Source organism: Mirounga angustirostris, unplaced genomic scaffold (assembly GCF_029215605.1).
Source record: "Mirounga angustirostris isolate CCGP_5_RB_7025 unplaced genomic scaffold, mMirAng1.0.hap1 SCAF_3, whole genome shotgun sequence".
In the NCBI taxonomy this organism is placed as follows: domain Eukaryota; kingdom Metazoa; phylum Chordata; class Mammalia; order Carnivora; family Phocidae; genus Mirounga; species Mirounga angustirostris.
This window is the reverse complement of record NW_026991711.1, coordinates 133359187-133378130: the sequence shown is the minus strand read 5'-3', so window position 1 is coordinate 133378130 and position 18944 is coordinate 133359187. Positions and strand designations below refer to the sequence as shown.

General features: G+C 38.6%; 1 protein-coding gene across 1 annotated transcript in view; it reads left to right on the top strand.

The window, feature by feature from the left end:
* ABCB11 (ATP binding cassette subfamily B member 11) overlaps nucleotides 1-18944 on the top strand; it is a 78986-nt gene that overhangs the window by 12218 nt on the left and 47824 nt on the right. Inside the window, exons 5-9 of the mRNA XM_045868488.2 lie at nucleotides 6378-6465; nucleotides 7625-7758; nucleotides 9452-9623; nucleotides 12546-12670; nucleotides 14229-14403. Of these exons, the coding sequence (XP_045724444.1) occupies nucleotides 6378-6465; nucleotides 7625-7758; nucleotides 9452-9623; nucleotides 12546-12670; nucleotides 14229-14403 (694 nt within the window). The remainder of the gene's footprint in view (nucleotides 1-6377; nucleotides 6466-7624; nucleotides 7759-9451; nucleotides 9624-12545; nucleotides 12671-14228; nucleotides 14404-18944) is intronic.

Below are 18944 nucleotides of genomic sequence, written 5' to 3'. Positions count from 1 at the left end.
TCAACAACCACATAATACATATTTTTTTCAAGTGCCTACAGATAGACCATACCCTGAGCCATGAAACAAACCTCAACAAATGTAAAATAATTGAAATAATAGAGTGCATTCTCTGACCACAATGGAATCAAAGTAGAAATCAAAATGAGAGATAATGGAAAGCCTCCAAATTCTTGGGAATCAGACAACAGACTTCTAAATAATCCATAGGTCAAAGATGAAGTCTCAAGGGAAAAATTTTAAAAATTGAACTGGATGAAAAGGAAAACAGAAAATGTAAAAATCTGTAGGACACAGCTCATACAGGGCTTAGAGGAAAATTTATAGCACTAAATGCATACATTACAAAAGAGGAAACATCTCAAATTAAACATCTAAGTTTCCAACTCAAGAACCTAGAAGAAGAGCAAAATACAGAAATGTATACAGAAAATGTATGAGAAGATATAATAAAGATAAACAAACAAATAACAGGAAATCAATGAAATACGCCATAACCAAGTAGAGTGTATTCTAGAGAAGCGTACGTGGTTCAGTATAAGAAACACAGTCAATGTAATCCACCATGTTAGCAGGTTAATACAGAAAACCACGTGATGATCTCTATCGATGTAGAAAAAGCATTTAAAATTTCAATATCCATCCATAATAAAAACTCAGAAAACTAGGAACAGAAAGGAACTTCTTCAACTTGAAAAAGGACATCTACAAAAAAGTCCTATGGCTAACATTATACTTAAAGGTGGAAGATTGAATATTTTCTCCCTAAGACTGGAAACAAGGCAAGGATAGATGCTTTCACTGCTATTATTCAACACAGTACTCAAAGTTCTAGCTTATACAGTAAGGAAGGAAAAGAATATTGATTTAATACTTAATACATTACTGAACTGTACACTTAAAAATGGTTAAGTTGGTAAATTTTATGTTATGTGTTCTTTATTACAATCAAAAAATTTTTAATGAAAAAAATACAAATCTAAAAGGAAGAAATACACCCATTTATTTTGGATATGATATTATTGTCAACATAGAAAATTCCAAAGGATCTACAAAAATATCCTAGAACAAATAAATGAGTTTAGCAAAGTCATAAAATACCAGATAAACATACAAAATTTAGTGGTATTTCTACCTACTAGCATTGAATATGTGGGCACCAAAATTCAAAATATAATGCCAAAACTTAAAATAAAATAAAAACAAAACAAAATACAATGCCATTTACAATTGCTCAAAAAATTTATTTAGGTGTAAATCTAACAAAATATGTACAGGACTTACAGGCTGAAAAATGCAACATGCTGATGAAAGAAATCAAAGACCTAAATAGATGGAGAGACATACCTTGCTAATGAATTGGAAAATTCAGTATAGTAAAGATGTCAATTCCCCCAAACTAATATGTAGCTATAATAAAATTCCTATCAAAATCTCAGCAAGATATTTTAATAGATACAGACAAGATAACTCTAAAATTTATATCAAAAGGCAAAAGAACTAGAATATCTAAAACAACTTTGAAAAAGAAGAATAAAGTGTGAGGAAACAGTCTACCTGATTTCAAGACATATTATATAGCTACAGCAATCAAGGTTGTGTGGTATTGACAGAGGAACAGAACAGAGAACTCAAACATAGACCCATGCAAACATGTCCAATTAATTGTTGGCAAAGGTGGAAAGGAAATTCAATGGAGAAAATACAAACTTTTTATCAAATGGTGTATGACTAGTTGGACATCCGTAGGGATGAACCCATACAAAAAATAGCTCAAAATGGGTTTTGGACTTAAATGTTAAAAATAAACTATAAACTTTTAGAAAAATATGTGGGTGACCATTTTCATGTCTAAGGCTAGACAAAGAGCTTTTAGACTTGACACTAAAAGTACAATCCATAAAAAGAAAAATTGTTGAATTGGATTTCATCAAAATGAAAAACTTTAGCTCTGCAAAAGACTCTGTGAAGAGGATGAAAAGAAAATCTACAGACTGGGAGAGCATATTTGTGAATTATATATCTAACAAAGGACTAGGATCTAGAAAGTAAAAAGAGCTCTCCAAATTCAATGGTTAGAAAAACTCCAATTTGAATATGGGAAAAACACAAGAACAGACATTTCACTAAGGATATAAAGACGGCAAATTCGCACATGAAAAGATATTTGGCAACATTGGTGGTTAGGGAATGCAAATTAAAATCAAAATGAGATATCAGCACAAATCTATCAGAATGGCTAAAATAAAATAGTAATAACACCAGAGCTGGTGGGGATGTGGGAGAATGGATCACTTATACCTTGCTGGTGGGAATGCAAAATGGTGCAGGTACTCTGGAAAATAGTTTGACAATTTAAAAAAAAAATTAAGCATGCAAGTCTTATACAACCCAGAAATTCTACTGTTGGGGATTTATCCCAGAGAAATGAAAACCTATACATAAAGGTTATAGATCCTTTATTTGTAACAAAAACTGGAAACAACCCAGATATCCTTCAATGGGTGAGTGGTTAAACCAACTGTGACACATTTATACCATGGAATACTACTTAACAATAGAGAGGAACAAATAATTTATGAAACTTTAAAGAATTATGGTGAGTGAAAAAAAAAAAGCCAACCAACACCAAAAGGTTATATACTGTGTGATTCCATTTATATAATATTCTTCAAATGACAAAACTGTAGCAATAGCGAACAGATAGGAGGTAGCCAGGGATTAAGGGGGGAGTGGAGGCTGGATGCAAGCATGTGTAGATGTAAAAGGGTGACATGAACAATCGTTGGGGTGATGAGAACATTCTGATCTTGATTATATCAATGTCAGCATCCTGGTTGTGATATTGTCCTGTCGTTTTGCAAGGTATTACCAAAGGGCGTATATCTTTTTGTATTACTTCTCACAATTGCATGAGAATCCACACTTACCTCAAAATAAAAAGTTGCATGAAAAACAAACCAACAAAAAAATAGCTTCCTGGGTGAAAAAAAATTGTCATAGATTCTCTGAAAGGAAATTCCAGCCATTCTGGCAGTAAGCTACCACAGTGTATAGATGTTCCGTAAAGCAGCTTTACCCAGTGATCTGCCATTTGTCCACAGGCTGATGTCCTATGCATTAAGACAGAGGCTCCAACATTCTGAGAGTAGGACGTGGGCACGTTTCTGCCAACCTGTGATGCTCATTTTGGAGCTGACACTGATTTCACTCTAAAATGTTAATGCTACAGGGTCTACAGTGCATGAAAACCATTGAAAGGAAAACTCGATGTTAAGCAATGCACCTTGTCATAAAGACCTCCTAGGTATTTAAAATGAAAGTCCTATGGCTTTAGTAAATCTGAAACCTTGAGGTATAAATTGAGTACTTTGATTTTATGCTGCATTTATTTTTCATTAAAAGCAAGTAAGAATCCACATATCTTAATAATTTGTAAAATATATCTTACCTCTCCCCCCTAATTGTCATCTTTCTGCCCTCTCCTCTCTTCAACAAATGAGCCAGGAGAATCTTAATTTAGTCAAGTAGATGTATGTCAATTTTGCTGTTAAAAAGAAAGGCACCCATTTGGTGAGCCAAATCACCTGCACACTTTAAAAAATCCTTGCCAGGATTTTATAACCACAAGAAAACTTTCCACCAGATGATAAAAAATTTGATGTGCAGTCAAAGGAGCCAAGCCAGCTTGCTTGTTTCCTTCCTATCAGTTTTTCTGATAGGTTTGTCCTGTTGTTCCAGAAATATTCTCAAGTAATTTTTAAAACCCCAATAACTTCTTATCCCCAAGAATAAAATAAAAATGAGTTCACCATTCATCTCTGGGGTGCCTCAGGAATGAACAGAATCATAAACTACACATGTCCTTATCCACACCATCCAGCAATGATATAATTCTCCTGAAGTTTGCCCCAATAAATTCTGGAGATGGGTCAGTGCTCAGTATTTTCAGTCTGAGTAGGTCTGTTTGTACCTCGCAGCTGTGTCTTCCATGGCAGCCATTTGTCCCCTCTGCTTAGAGCGTGTGTAGAAGGAACGCACCACAGGAAATCTAAGTAAAACTCTTTTGACAAATACTCCTAGTTCTCTGTTTTTGGACACCCAAATTTCATTTCACAATGAAAAAATTCACAGAAAACTAAGAGTGTGGCCTCATTTACACACTAGAAGTCTTTTTCTTCATTATGCATCCTATCCAGAGATACTTATTTTTGTGAGAACCTCTGATTGTGGATACTTACATATAAGCTTTTTAGGTCTTGTTCCTTCTTGGGGTTCCCTTAAACCATCATAAAAGACCAGAAATGTGGTGAACAGACATATTAGCTGTTTTGGAGACTATCCCTCCAAAGAAGGGTTGACCAAGGCAATTATTTCCCTTCCTTATAAGTATTTTAAAAGTCAAAGCAAAATAAAGAAACATTTGTTGAGGTATTGTGTCTGTTATGTGTAAGGTATTGTGCAAGGCTTCGGGCAGCGTGAGCAAGCAGCCTAAACCAAGCCCTTGCCCTCAAGTGGCTTGCAATCTAGCAAAACAAACAAATCTATTCAGTATAAATATATTCAATGAAGATATTGAGTAATAGTGTGAGATGGCAATAAAATCTGGCATAATAATAACAATAGCTTGTTCAGAATTAAAGAAATTTTCCTTCGCCACGTAGTCCAAGTTCAGCAGAGGGAGAGAACAAGTCAAGCTTGGGTCCCAGAAGAGAGGTCTGACGGGGAGCAGAGAGCTCGGAGGATGAGAGCCCCTCTGTGGAAGGTGCTGCTTCCCGGTTTTCTAAAGAAATGGACTCGCTATCATTTAGAGCATCCTCAAGGGTCGGAATTGTTATCAACCAAGATGTCAATGTTCCAAGTACCCTATTCTTTATTTTCTGAAAGCAATTTCAGACTACTTTGTGCCTCCCCTCCCTAGCCCTGCCAACCCCCAAGCCCTGTGCCGCAGCGCGGTAGCTGCGCTGAAAAAAACAAAAACAAAAAACGCTGTAGAGCTTTCTCGCTATTCCCCACAAATTCTCACCTTAGAAATTGTACCAGAGAGTGAAACCCCCTGGGCGGCAGTCAGCAGAAGGACTAGCTGATACAGTGTTTTTGTCCTTCTTTGGGATGACGACACACACATTTTTTTCTTTTACCTTTTTTTTTATTCTTATGTTAATCCCCATACATTACATCATTAGTTTTAGATGTAGTGTTCCATGATTCATTGTTTGTGCATAATACCCAGGACACACACATTTTTGAGTGTCACTTTGAGATGGAAGAGTTGAAAAGCTGGCTTAGATTCCTGGAGGAGGTAATAGTAAAGCCTCCCGATTTACAGTCCACGCCAGTGTCTTTGCAGACACCAGTCTGGCTTTTTATTTTATTTTATTTTATTTTATTTTATTTTTATTTTTTTAAAGATTTTATTTATTTGACAGAGAGAGACAGCGAGAGCAGGAACACAAGAAGGGGGAGTGGGAGAGGGAGAAGCAGGCTTCCCGCCGAGCAGGGAGCCCGATGCGGGGCTCGATCCCAGGACCCTGGGACCATGACCTGAGCCGAAGGCAGTTGCTTAACCAACTGAGCCACCCAGGCGCCCCAGTCTGGCTTTTTAAAAGCTCTCCCTAGCACTGATTCCTCCATCACTGCGTAACGAGCCGGAGTGAAGGGCCTCAGTAGACAGAGCACTGGGCTGCCGTCTTACTGCCTCTGGCCTCCAACTGCCAGCGAGTCATTTCTGCCTATAAACAGGAAGGGGGCGGGGGCGCCCGGGGGTCTCAGATGGTTAAGCGTCTGCCTTCGGCTCAGGTCATTGTCCGGGGGTCCTGCAATCGAGCCCCGCATGGGGTTCCCTGCTCAGCGGGGAGTCTGCTCCTCCCTCTCTCTGCTCTTCCTCCCCCCATGCTCTCTCTCCTTCCCTCAAATAAATAGATAATATCTTTTATTTTTATTTTTTTTTAAAGATTTTATTTATTTATTTATTTGAGAGAGAGAGAGAATGAGAGAGAGAGAGCACATGAGAGGGGGGAGGGTCAGAGAGAGAAGCAGACTCCCTGCTGAGCAGGGAGCCCGATGCGGGACTCGATTCCTGGACTCCAGGATCATGACCTGAGCCGAAGGCAGTCGCTTAACCAACTGAGCCACCCAGGCACCCTAGATAGTATCTTTTAAAAAAACAAAATGAAAACGAAGGGAGTAGGCAGCTTTGCTGGACTTGGTACCACACCAGGTCTAGGTAGAGATTTGGTTGGATGGATGGTAATTCTACATAGATAAGAAGGCTTACGCATATTTCATATTTTATTTTCCTCTGTACCCGCAAATGTAATCTTTGCTAAGCTTGACCCTACTTCTGAATCTTAACATTTCCCCCTCCTCTTTTGAAGGTTGCTGGACATTGAAAGTGAAATGATCAGATTTGCCGGTTACTATGCTGGGATCGCTTTGGTAGTACTTATCACAGGATATATTCAAGTGAGTGGCTCCTCCATTTTATTTATACATCAACATCTGGGCTCAGAGACATTACAATGAACTGCAAAGTGCACTCTCTAACTTTTAAGTTGTTCGGAAGCCCTAAGGACTACAGTTTTATTTGGAGGTGGAGGGGGGATGAGAGGATGGGGAAGGATTCTTCTCAGACAGGGAGGAAAATACACGCAGTTGTCTAGAGGGACGGAGACTAAACTGAATTTCAATGCCCTGTCCTCCCCCACCCCCTCTATTTCATCTTCTAAACTCAAAAATAGGTGGTTGTGGGTGTGTCTGTAAAGGGAGTGTGGCACCCTGGAGAAAGCCATGCATGAGGGGGGTTGGAGGAAAGCAAACTTTACTTTTTTTTTCTCTTTCATTGATAAAATCTCACCAATCTGTGTTCCAACCCCAATTCTGTAAAGTTGATCTAGTCTAGATTTAAGCCATGGAAGGGCCTGGAGTTACTTAATCCTTATTAAAGAAGAAAAATATTTCATCTTTTACCTTCTTCTGTAGAAGAAATAATGAATCCCCTCAACCCGCATTCATTCAAGAATTCCAGGAAGTTCATGTTCACTGTAAAGAGAAATGAATCCATTTTCCCCATTCTGGTACTGAGAGTTTTAATGACAGCCTGACTTTGCTTGGTTGGGGACAGCTAACAGTAGATTCCCTGTTTATGTCATAATTTTTGTCTTCCTTTCTCTGAAAAATCATTGTCCAACAGTCTGAAAACTATGCATACATGCTTGTTGGCAGGCCTCTCGGCGGGGGGGGGGGGGGGGAGTGGGGAGTGGCGGGGGGAATACACTCAGAAGCTCCTTGCAAAAATAGGGATATAAGAGCAAGAATTTCTTTTTGGCACTGTGAGCCTTCCTTTACGCATGCAGAAAGTGAAGCTTGGTAAGGCTAGATCTACAGGTGGCAAAACCAAATTCACACCCAAACCTTCTAGCTTCCCTGGCCACAGCTGTTCCGCTCACCCCACTTTCAGCAGCAGGTGCCTGAGCTCACATGGCACGTCCCATGACTTGGCATTCTGTGAATCACTTTCCTCTCTTTCTAAAGGCTTATATTGAAAGTATTTTCTTCTGAAAAGAGAAGGAATGAATGAATATTTTTAACATCACAATGCCAAACATCCTTGCTCCATTTTCAGATATGCTTTTGGGTGATTGCTGCAGCTCGTCAGATACAGAAAATGAGAAAAGTTTCCTTTAGGAAAGTAATGCGAATGGAAATAGGATGGTTTGACTGCAATTCCGTGGGAGAGCTGAATACAAGATTTTCTGAGTAAGTGGCTGGTAGGAGGTTTTAATGTATGTGTCCGCTTTTGATCATAGAACCCTTGTTTCTAAATTAAATAACAATTAGAAACACATTTTCAGTTATTTTGGATACATTTTGTCTCTTAAGTTGGGCTTTTACAGGTAACATGCTTTTTTTATAGGTAATGCTTTATCCGATATGATTATTAACAATTGAAAGCCAGGATACTACAATTTTGTTTGTAGGCCCTGGATTAAAATATTAGAAATGAAGGATTACAGAAGAGAGTTGAAAGAAGTAGGGCTATTTGGCCTCTAAAAGAGAGACTGAGGGATGTCACAGTCCATGTATCTATAGGGAAAAACAATGTACTTAGAATGAATTATCTTGCCTTGTCTGTTGAGGTCATTTCTGCACATAAAAACAAAGACCAAAAAAAAAAAAAATCCAAAATAGTTTGAGAAACATTGAAACTAAACAATTGGATTTAAATCTGGTTTATACCTAAAGACTAGTTGGGGTAATTGATAACCCCCCCTCCCCTCCTCCTCCAAGTATTCTGAATGAGCCCTGAGTAATTAGAAGCAATTGAACCCTATTGAATTGAACTTTGGGGTCCCATGAGGTCCCATGAGAGAGTGTGTAGTATAGTGAAGACCAAAGACTGAATGTTGGGATACTTAGATTCTAGCACTCATTCTGCCCCTTACTTACTGTGATCTTGAATAGATACTTAACCTTGCTGGAATACAATTGTCAAATCTCTGGGTAATATCTTAGGTCCTTTTTTGCTATTAAGTCCTAAGCCCTATTTGCTCCATCTAAACAAGAGATTATGAGAATGTTGCTAGGAATATGAATTTAATGTAATTATATTCAACCTATATTCTAGAGGACTTACCGTATGCAAGCCATAAAAATAAACCACACAACTCCTGATCTCAGGGAACTTACAGCCTTGTTGGAGGGATAAAAACTGCAAGTAAATAAATAAAGCTGACACATTGATAGCTTACTATACTCTAAGCACTGTTCTATATACTTAACATATATTAACTAATCCTCATTACAACCCATTGAGGTAGGTTCTGTCTTTATCCCCATTTTACAGATGAGAAAACTAAGGTACAGAAAGTTTAAGTAATTTGCCCAGGAAGAGCTTGTGCTCAAATTCGGAGTCTGGCCCCAGAGTCTGTGATCTTAACCACTATTCTATACTACCTATAAGCAGAATGCAGTAATTATATACACGTACACACACAAACACAGATTCATTACATTGCTATGCAAACACAGGGAGGACTATATTAGTTTTTCCTCGAGGGTTTTTATGAATTAGGTAGCATGTGGGTTGCACCTTGAGGCTGAAAGGATTTAGCAGGTATAAAGAAGGAAAGAAGGGCTCTTCAGGACAGACCAAGAATATGAGCTATAGAAAGAAAGGGACAGATAAGATGGTTTCTGAAAGTCTTTGTCAACATCGAATGGACACCAGTTGGGAAACCTGGGTTGAGGAAAACTTTACTTGGCTGTGAGGGAGGGAGAGGCTTGATGACCTCACAAGCTATAGCAAGTTTCTTCAAATGTGAAAGGCTGTTATGTTTCTCATAGGCAATGGGGTACAGAGATGGCAGTAGAAGGGAAAGGCTGGGTTTTCTCAACAAGGCATTTGAATTGACCAAATTCAGTTTTAGTGATCCAAGTCTCTCGTTTCTAGGGATATTAACAAAGTCAATGATGCCATTGCCGACCAAATGGCCATTTTCATTCAGCGCATGACCACGAGCATCTGTGGGTTCCTGCTGGGATTTTACCAGGGTTGGAAACTGACCCTGGTCATTATCTCTGTGAGCCCTCTCATTGGGATTGGAGCAGCCATCATTGGTCTGGTAAGAATGTCTTCTCACTTTTCTCCAGGACATCTGCCCTGAGAAACAGCCAGAAATGTGAAACTTGATTCCTTTTTCCTGTGTATGTTTAGTCAACATTATTTATCACTGTTTTGATTTATTTTGTTTGGTTATTCCTCAGTATCAAATAACATTCCATCAATCCAGGGACTGATGATATTTTAATAACATAAATATTATTGTATTAGTAGCAATAACAACTACATTTATTGAGCATTTACTATTTTGCCAGGCACTATTAGGAACTTCATGTTTATTATCTCTAATCTTTACAACAATCTTATAAAGCATTAATGCCATTTTAAACATAAGAAACGGAGGCTCAGAGAGGTAAAGAGACTTGTCTGGGACTGCACAGCTAGTGAGTGACAAAACTGGATTCAAATACAAAGGAGCCTGATTCCAAATCCCCATCCACTCTCTCATATGCCTATTGCTTCCCATGGTCTCCCAAGCTCAGATGTTTTCTTCAAAAAGGCCCAACAGATGTACCCAGATCAGTAACAAACACATAAAGGAGATTTCTGCATTCACAGCTGTGCTCTCCGGGCAGTCTAATCAGTTTCAGGAAGAGGTCACTTGACCCATTCCCAGCGGTATCTCCATTCCCCAGGCATGCAGGCCAAGAAAAAGTGTAGGAGTAGGAATTTTGGGTCATCCCAGTTAGAAAATACTCCCAAGGATTAATAAATTCTTGTATCATACTTTTAGAGCAGAGACATCAGATTAGCGGGTCACGGGATCAGGCAAACTAATAATTTGCTGTAAATGAGAATAGAATTCAGGTGGAAAGCTGAATACACTCACATCACTGAGCAGCAGGAAACCAATCTCCATAATATTTTCTAGCAAAATATTCTCGACAATCCACTGGCTATATTACTCAAACGTTTCCCAGGTAGTACAGACTGACAAAGGCCAAGAGCTCACTCCTCTCAGTTGGTCAGCCCCTGACTGGCTCAAGAAAGATATTTAGCATGTCAAAACTTTAGCTTCCTCATCTTGAAGATAAGGATAAAGGTCACTGTGATGACTTAAGGCATAATCCATATTATGCATTTAGCCTGGCATCTGGCACAGAATTAATTGCTCAAGAGATACTAGTTTTTATTTTTTCCAATCCATCATAACGTGTGAGCTTTGTGACAGTCTTTCCTACCAAACACTCTCAAGCTTCACTCCAGGGAAGCCTCACCATCCATGGGGGATCTTCGGGGATTCTGCAAACATTTGATTCAGCTTCCCCCACCCCCATACACTTAATCTCTTTCCTCAAACCTGTGGTTAATATTCATACTCAGATGGGTCAGATGTCACATTTCAACATAGTGGAGATGTAGCCTGGGTGACTTGATTTTAACAGGCTTAGGGCATGGTTTCTCTTGCTATCTCAAGTGCCCATATTTCAAGTTCTTGTAAATGTGTCACTGATTTGGAATGTTGTAGCTCTGCACTGGTTTCTTCTTGAATTCAAGTCTGTGCATGTTTGTATAAAAGGATACAAGCAACTTCACTAAGCAGTTCAAAAGCAGGACCAAAATAAAAAAAAAAATTAAAAAGTAGGAGTGGGCAAAATATATGACATGTTACATGTTATTGTGGGTTTTGTATGCCGAGTCTGACTTTTATATTTTCCATGAGAATCACGAGCAATCGTAGGTAGTTTAGTTTGACATGCTAAATAAAATAGGTAGGTAGTTTAGTTTGACATGCTAAATATTTTCCAATTTATATCTTTAAAATCCAATTTACATCTATAAAAATATTTTCCAATTTACATCTTTTAAACTCCTGTATCAATTTAATGGGAGTATCCTGAGGTTATTTAATGTACATTAAATTACAGTAAAACTATTAATATTCACAACTACTTAATTTCCTCAATACATAATTTAGAAATAAATTAGAAGAGGATTGTGGTAAAAACTGTAATGTCATTCATAACACCTAAATTCATATTTTCATGTTGATGAAAATAGCCCTACTTTCCCTATTGTTGCCTTTTCAATTCACAACTTTTATAAAATGTGGACTTGTGACATAAATTTGTTGTAACAATACTACATTTACTTATTTTGTATCTTAGAGTTCCATTTAAGATTTTGTTTGAGAAGAGTTAAGCTGCTAAAAGTTCGGAAAAACTTGGAAGATAAACTCCTTTAGTCTGGGTACTATATATATTTTAGATTTCTGAGTTAATCGAACTTCTACAATATTTGCTTTTGTTCATTCTGGTATCTTCATCTGTGCCAGGGATTTCTTTGGTGATTAATTGTAATTACAACTCAATCCAAGTCCAATTTTAGAAAAAGTAATTTGTTAAATATTAAATTTAATGTCTTTTTGGTTCCTTTTGTAAAGAGCAAAGCTAGTTAGTTGAGCCCCTACAGTTGAGTCAAAATGGCATAATATTTATCTGGAGCTTTCTCCTGTGCAATTACCTCTGCGGTATCATGAGCCTCTGTATGGTCAGGACTTCTCTCCCAATTATATACTCTGACTAACCTCCAGTCTCTGTCTCTGGTGTTTGTCCATAAATTGTGCAAACATCCTGTGGTCAACAGCAATGAAATGTGATATGGAATCATCTGCAAACTTCATTAGTATAATGAGTGTAACACTGTGGTCTCACAGAATGCCCTGTTGGGGACTTACTCTGTGAGAAGGCTTTTGAGGCTGACTTCTAAAGAAGTCATTTTGGTATGCTAACAACCAGACATTCGTGGATGGGGCTTAACACGGGTCAAACTTGGACCAGATTCTTTCCTCCGTGAACACTGTTACAGCGAGAATCTAGTCTTGTACGAAACCACACCACGTACTTACTCTGCTAAATGAATCACTGAATGACAGACTGACTTACCTAATTCCCTGGTTTTGTTTTCTTCTTTTGGATTTTAGAGTGTGTCCAAGTTTACTGACTATGAATTGAAGGCCTACGCCAGAGCAGGGTCAGTGGCTGATGAAGTCATTTCATCTATGCGAACGGTGGCTGCTTTTGGTGGTGAAAAAAAAGAGGTTGAAAGGTTGGTTTATTGAAACATCCACCACCTTCCTGAATTTTGTCGTTTGACCTACTACCCCGAATCTTCCCTATTTTGTACAAAGTGGCAGATTTACCTTGGTCTGTTTACTGTGAGAGAGATTTTATTCAAGAGGTAGCTGAGGGTAATTAGTTGGGCAAAGCACTACAAGGACCCCCAAGCCTTTAGCTGTGTGTTTTTGAAAATTTTGTAGTTGGAGATTTTTAGAACGCCATTTTAGGTTCGGTATTTATTTCAACTCTGGTGGTGTGTATGTATGCATATGTATGCATATTATACCTCATGGCCTGTAACACTGTTTGCTGTGAGATACCTAAATGCAGTTCAACACATTTTTTATTCAGTGTCTTTTATTCAGCTACTGTACTACATGCTCTTTTTAAAGTCTGATGAAATTTCCATTTATTCAAACAAAATTTAGCGTTGGTATATTACAGACCATCATTCCAGAAGATTAATTCTTAATGAAAATAAAAAACCTAAATAACCCAAACAACACAGTTGTTGAGAATTTGATTTTGTTAAATCTTCCTCTTATCTAGTATTTTTTAAGTGCCAGTGCCAGGTACTGATTTCATAAAATAGCCACCAATTTAATTCAACTCTTATTTCATGAGTTTGATGTCTAGTATGACGATGTCAGTCTCAATTGTTACCAAATAAAAAAAGAGAATAGAATTTACAATCTCTATTCTCTTTTCCTTTTTTTTTTTGTTTGTTTTGCTTCTTTTGGTTTATAGAGTGAAGCTACCTAGTTTCTCACAAAAAATTTCAGTAGGATACTTCCTCCACCATAAAAGATACTCATTATTGTTATTAATAGCAGCTTTGTAAATGTTTTGAAAATGGAACAAACATAGGATAGACCTTCACTTTGTCCTGCAAAATATTAAAAGTTCTCCATGAATTTATTTTTTGAGACTAAGGAAGGCAGTTACAGAATGTCTGAGCTTCAAGACAATGCCAGTTATTAATGGCTAGATCATAGAGTCACTGCAGTCTAGTGCTTAGATTGAATTTCTACATAGTTATCCATGTCCCATGGCTGTGAACCTGACCGGTCATGTTACAACATAGCATTCTTGGTCACGGGGCAGATGGATGAGTGCACGGAGATGAGTTGCACTGGTTCTGAACCTGGGGGAAAACAGTTGCATCATTTTCTGATAGAAAGCATGCCATGTGACTTGGTAAAAACAATTCAAGCACAAATAGTACTGGATCCCTCATGTCCAAACATTTGTGTTGAAAATTCTTTTCTCTTGGGGTAAAGTTCCCACTTTTCTCACACTGTTCTTATCCAAGAAGTAATCAGCCATGAGGTTTGGTTAGGCATTGTTCCTTCAACACATTTCATTGCCAGGTTGAAATAAGCTAAATAACTACACGGAAGTTTGTCATTTTCTTTCCCAAAAGCTGCTGTGTGTCTGGGGTGATTTTTATGACCATTGAGTAAAAGCACCGCATTGTGGCTGATTTAAACATTCTAACTTGAGTTGCTGCTGCTGCTGATGTAGATACAAATGCTTTCTCTTCACAGGTACGAGAAAAATCTTGTGTTTGCCCAGCGTTGGGGAATTAGAAAAGGGATTGTGTTGGGATTCTTTACTGGATTCATGTGGTGTCTCATCTTCCTCTGTTATGCACTGGCCTTCTGGTACGGCTCCAAACTTGTCCTAGAGGATGGAGAATATACGCCAGGAACCCTCGTCCAGGTACTTTGACCTTAATGACCTAGACATAACATTTCCTGCTGGAATCTCGGAAAAGCCTACAGTGAAGGCATTTTGTTTATTCCTTTATTGTCTGAGGGAGGAGAGCAGCAATGATTTGATGGAGTCCATCTGCAGAAACAAGCAATACTTACACATTTTATAGTAAAGGAACACTGAGCATTTGAGTTGATGAGACCAGTGATTTAATGATTTCCGCTTAACTGAAAATTCTGTAGCTGTAAAACAATGATTTTCTGACTGAGTCCAAAAGATAATATGCCATGAAAATGGGAAGTCAGGGATCTCTCAGCTAAAAATTAATAGCTCATGTATTTAAGTTTAATAATAGTACAAGATATGTGCTAATGGACATATTTGTGAAACACGATGAGTTACTAAAATACCAAGCCAATGATATCTTCAACTGAACAGGTAATACGACCCTATTTTATTGTTCACTTGTGCTAGAGCCATGTTATCACGAATGCCTTGGTTGCTTTAATTTTCAGTATTTTTTCCGTTGTTCTTTCAAGAATTATTGAGCATCTACTATATGCCAGCACAGAGGATTCAATAGTGAGCAAAAGAAATGTGATCTTTTCCTGGTGTGATTTATAGATCAGTGGGGAAGAGAGGCAATAATTAAACAACCACATCAATGCCTAATGACAATGCTATAGAAGACAAGGATGTTAGCAGGGTAACCGAGTGTGGCTAGGATCAGAGAAATCTCTTCCTCCTGCTCACAAACCCAACGTCTTTCCTCCTTAGCTTACAGCTCCTCTCATTACAGCTGGACTCTTGTCATTGTTCTAATTCTCAGCTGAACAGCACCTTCCCAGTAAGGCCTCCCATGCTCACCCAATCTTTTATTCTGTTGTATGGCTTGCTGAACTTTTCCTTCAGAATCCTTGAATGGAATTGAACATTTGGGTTTGTTTATATTTGTGCCCACCCCTTCCTGCCCCCACACAGGAGGTCAGGGAGATAAAACATGAAATACATGTTTCATTTGGCCTATTAATTATTTAATTAAATATATTAATCTTTTTTAAGATTTTATTTATTTATTTATTTGAGAGGAGAGATGGAGCATGCACGCACAAGGGGTGGGAGGGGCAGAGGGAGAGGGAGAGAGAGAGAGAGAGAATCTCAAGCAGACTCTGCACTGAGGTCAGAGCCTGATGCAGGGCTCGATCTCATAGCCCTGAGATCATGACCAGAGCTGAAATCAGGAGTCGGATGCTTAACCGACTGAGCCACCCAGGTGCCCCATAATTAAGTATATTAATTTTTAAAGCATGGAGATGTGAAGCGGTTTCATATATGATTCTTAAATAAAATATTTTGGCTCAAGATTCTAGGTGGGGGGGAGCCTGGGTGGCTCGATCGTTAAGCGTCTGCCTTCGGCTCAGGTCATGATCCCAGGGTCTTGGGATCGAGCCCCGCATCGGGCTCCCTGCTCAGCGGGAAGCCTGCTTCTCCCTCTCCCACTCCCCCTGCTTGTGTTCCCTCTCTAGCTCTCTCTCTCTCTATCAAATAAATAAAATCTAAAAAAACAAAAAAAATTCTAGATGAGATAGGTGCCAATTTAAACAATGAAAAATGCCAAAATCTTATCTACTAGAAATTTGCTAGCTGATAGCTTATAATTTGAGATCTACTGCTTTAATATAAATACATTTCTAGGGAAAGTTGAATGGAATTTTATTTATTTGTTTAAATTTATTAAACAAATAAATTTATTTATTTACAAATGATTATCAGTGGTGAGGTCAAACCATAGTCAATCTGCGCTACTGACTTTATCTCATTAACAGCTTGATGATACACTAAGAACAACTTTTTAAAATTCAGTTCTTCTTTGCAAGATGAACAACTGGCATCACTTGAACTTTGTTTTAAAAAATTAAATATGATACGACATGTTAAAATGTCTTTTGAACCTTAAATGGATAGTATAGATGGAAAATGTTGCTGTTATTATAATTTAAGCACTTTCTTAACAACTCTAATATAGCTTTGCACATTTGAAAATCCAGTGAAAGTATTGCAGGTCAGAAACCTGACTACAGAGTCCCTCATCTTTGTTGGTCTAATGACTCTTAAGAACTTTAAACATTTACCAGTTGACTGCAGTCCTAGATCCTTGTATCTGCTCGTTCTGCAGAAAAACATGTGCTGAGAAAAGACATTCTTCCTTTCATTCCATGACTGCAAGGAGAGGACAGAGGTGTGCCCAAATAACAGTTCAGAGGGAAGAATGAATTGGTAAATTGAAAATTAAATAATACACAATTCTAGTTGGAAACACTGAATTTAAAAACGCCTTGGTTACTCTCTCTAGCAGGAATCCAATGTTATGGTTCTAAGATAAACTGAGGCATACTAAAATTTTTAGGAGATTCTTTAAACAAAAATAATTCCAATCAGGCAGCACCAAGCCAGAAGTGATGAGAAGCCACTCTCTACCTACAGGATCCGGAGCGGAGGTGGGGGGGGGTGGGGAGAGGGGGGAAACTTTTATAGAGAAGAGGCAGAAGCAAAGCAAAACAATGATTTGATTGGCTCTGGCTTAAGCAGTTGCCTTGCCTGGGGAAGCTTAATTGACCATTTGTGATTGGTTGCCCTTAGGTTTTTGATGTCTTAACCTTGAGGCATTTGCGCTTAGGTTTTGGTTTGCTCATGCAGGCTACTAAGGCATTAAATCAACCTCAGCCTAATGGCCTCCTTGTTTAACGAATTTGACACTCCTCAGCTTCAAGTGTCCACTCTTGTCTATACCTTCTGTAAATAATTGGGCTGAGAGAGTACTTATTACGTGCAGATGTGACAGACTATGTGTCTCTCACATTTTAATCATCGATTATTAACCTTACCTCTTACTCCAACACCTTCCTAAAAGCCTCTGCTTACACCTTAAGAAAGATCCCTTTGGAAAAATGAGAGACCTCCATTAACAGTATAATCATTGATTGTTCTTTCTCTCTCTTCTTCTCTCCCTTCCTCCATCCCTCCATCTCTCTCTTTCTCTCAGTCATGTGTGCAGGCACATTTTTGGCCATACTTCTGAGTAGCAAACTATGAAGTCTGAGTACACATGGGCTGAGTTGAGTGTTATCAATCCACGAAGTAATTAACAATTAGGTTAATCGAATATATTTTTTGATGAATAAAATCGTTATTGGCTACATGGTAATTGAGCATACATGGTAAGTTGTTCACATAAATGACTGTGATTGGTATCACCTGTACACAGACAAAAAACAAACCCTGTGATCTATTAGGAGAGAAGATGAAAGGGAATTGAAGAGTGCAGAAGGCTGCTCTTTTGTGCTTCCCAGGTTTCAGGACTCAATAATAAAAAATAACAGCAGGAATAGAGAGTAACATTATTCAGTGTGTATAAGGTATCAAGCACTAAGTGACATATTTCATACAAATACCACATGTCATATCAAAACTTCATTCTGTATTGATGTCATTGTACTACCACTTAAAAATGAAATGGAGCCATAAGGTTGAAAAATATGTGTTGAGGGGCATGGAGGGGGATATAAGCTCACATGCCTGTGCCTCCAGAGGCCTGACTCATTAACCACTGTTTTCCTGCCTCTGGATCTGGCTTCCAGGGAGACACCTTTTCCTCAGCACAGCACACCCATAGATAGATTGTTCCCCGGTGGTTTCCTTGGCCTTTCCCACTCCCACACTTTTGTCCACGGGGCTAGAGTAAAATGTTTGGGGTGGGAAATGATGGTCGGTTGGGATGGGTGCTAGCCATTGTGATGATACTAGGTATATGCCTCTGTCCTGTCCCACCCACTCTTTCCCTAAGTACCCCGAGGGAGGCATTTGCAAAGCCAGGCTGAGCAGGGTTTGACTGCAAACCTCAGCTTAGGCCCCTAGTGATTCAACCTAGAACCTAGAGCAGGAGTCAGCAAACTATGACCCACCAGCCAAATCCAACCTGATGCCTGTTTTTGTAAATAAAGTTTTATTGGAACACGGCCACAATTATCTGTTCACTATTGTCTATGGCTGCTTTTGCAGTACATGGCAGAGTTGTGTAATTGCTTCGGAGCCCATTTGGCCTTAAAAAGCCTAAAACACATACTATCTGGTGTGTTATAGAAAATGTTTGCTGACCCCTGATCTAGGACATGTGGAGGGCTTCCTTTGTTCAGTTGGAAAGAAATCTGATAAATGTGGTCCTAACCCAATTTAGAGATGTACTGTTTTGTCTATTCACCATACCACTTCCTAAGTGTGGAATCTTGCTTCTTTCAACATCACTATTATTTACGTGGCTAACACTGGATTCATCACCTTCAAACTAATTATTTCATTTAATGCTCGTGAAAGTCCCATGAGGTGTATGCTTTCAGTACCTCTGTGTTACAGATAAAGAAATTGGGGCTTGAAAGATGAAGTAATCTGCCCATGGGAGGAACTACCTTCTGTAATTCAGGGAAAGGAACAAGAAAGATGAAAAGGGAATGTTTGTCCCGCACATGGAGAGGGGAATTCAGGGAGAAGGC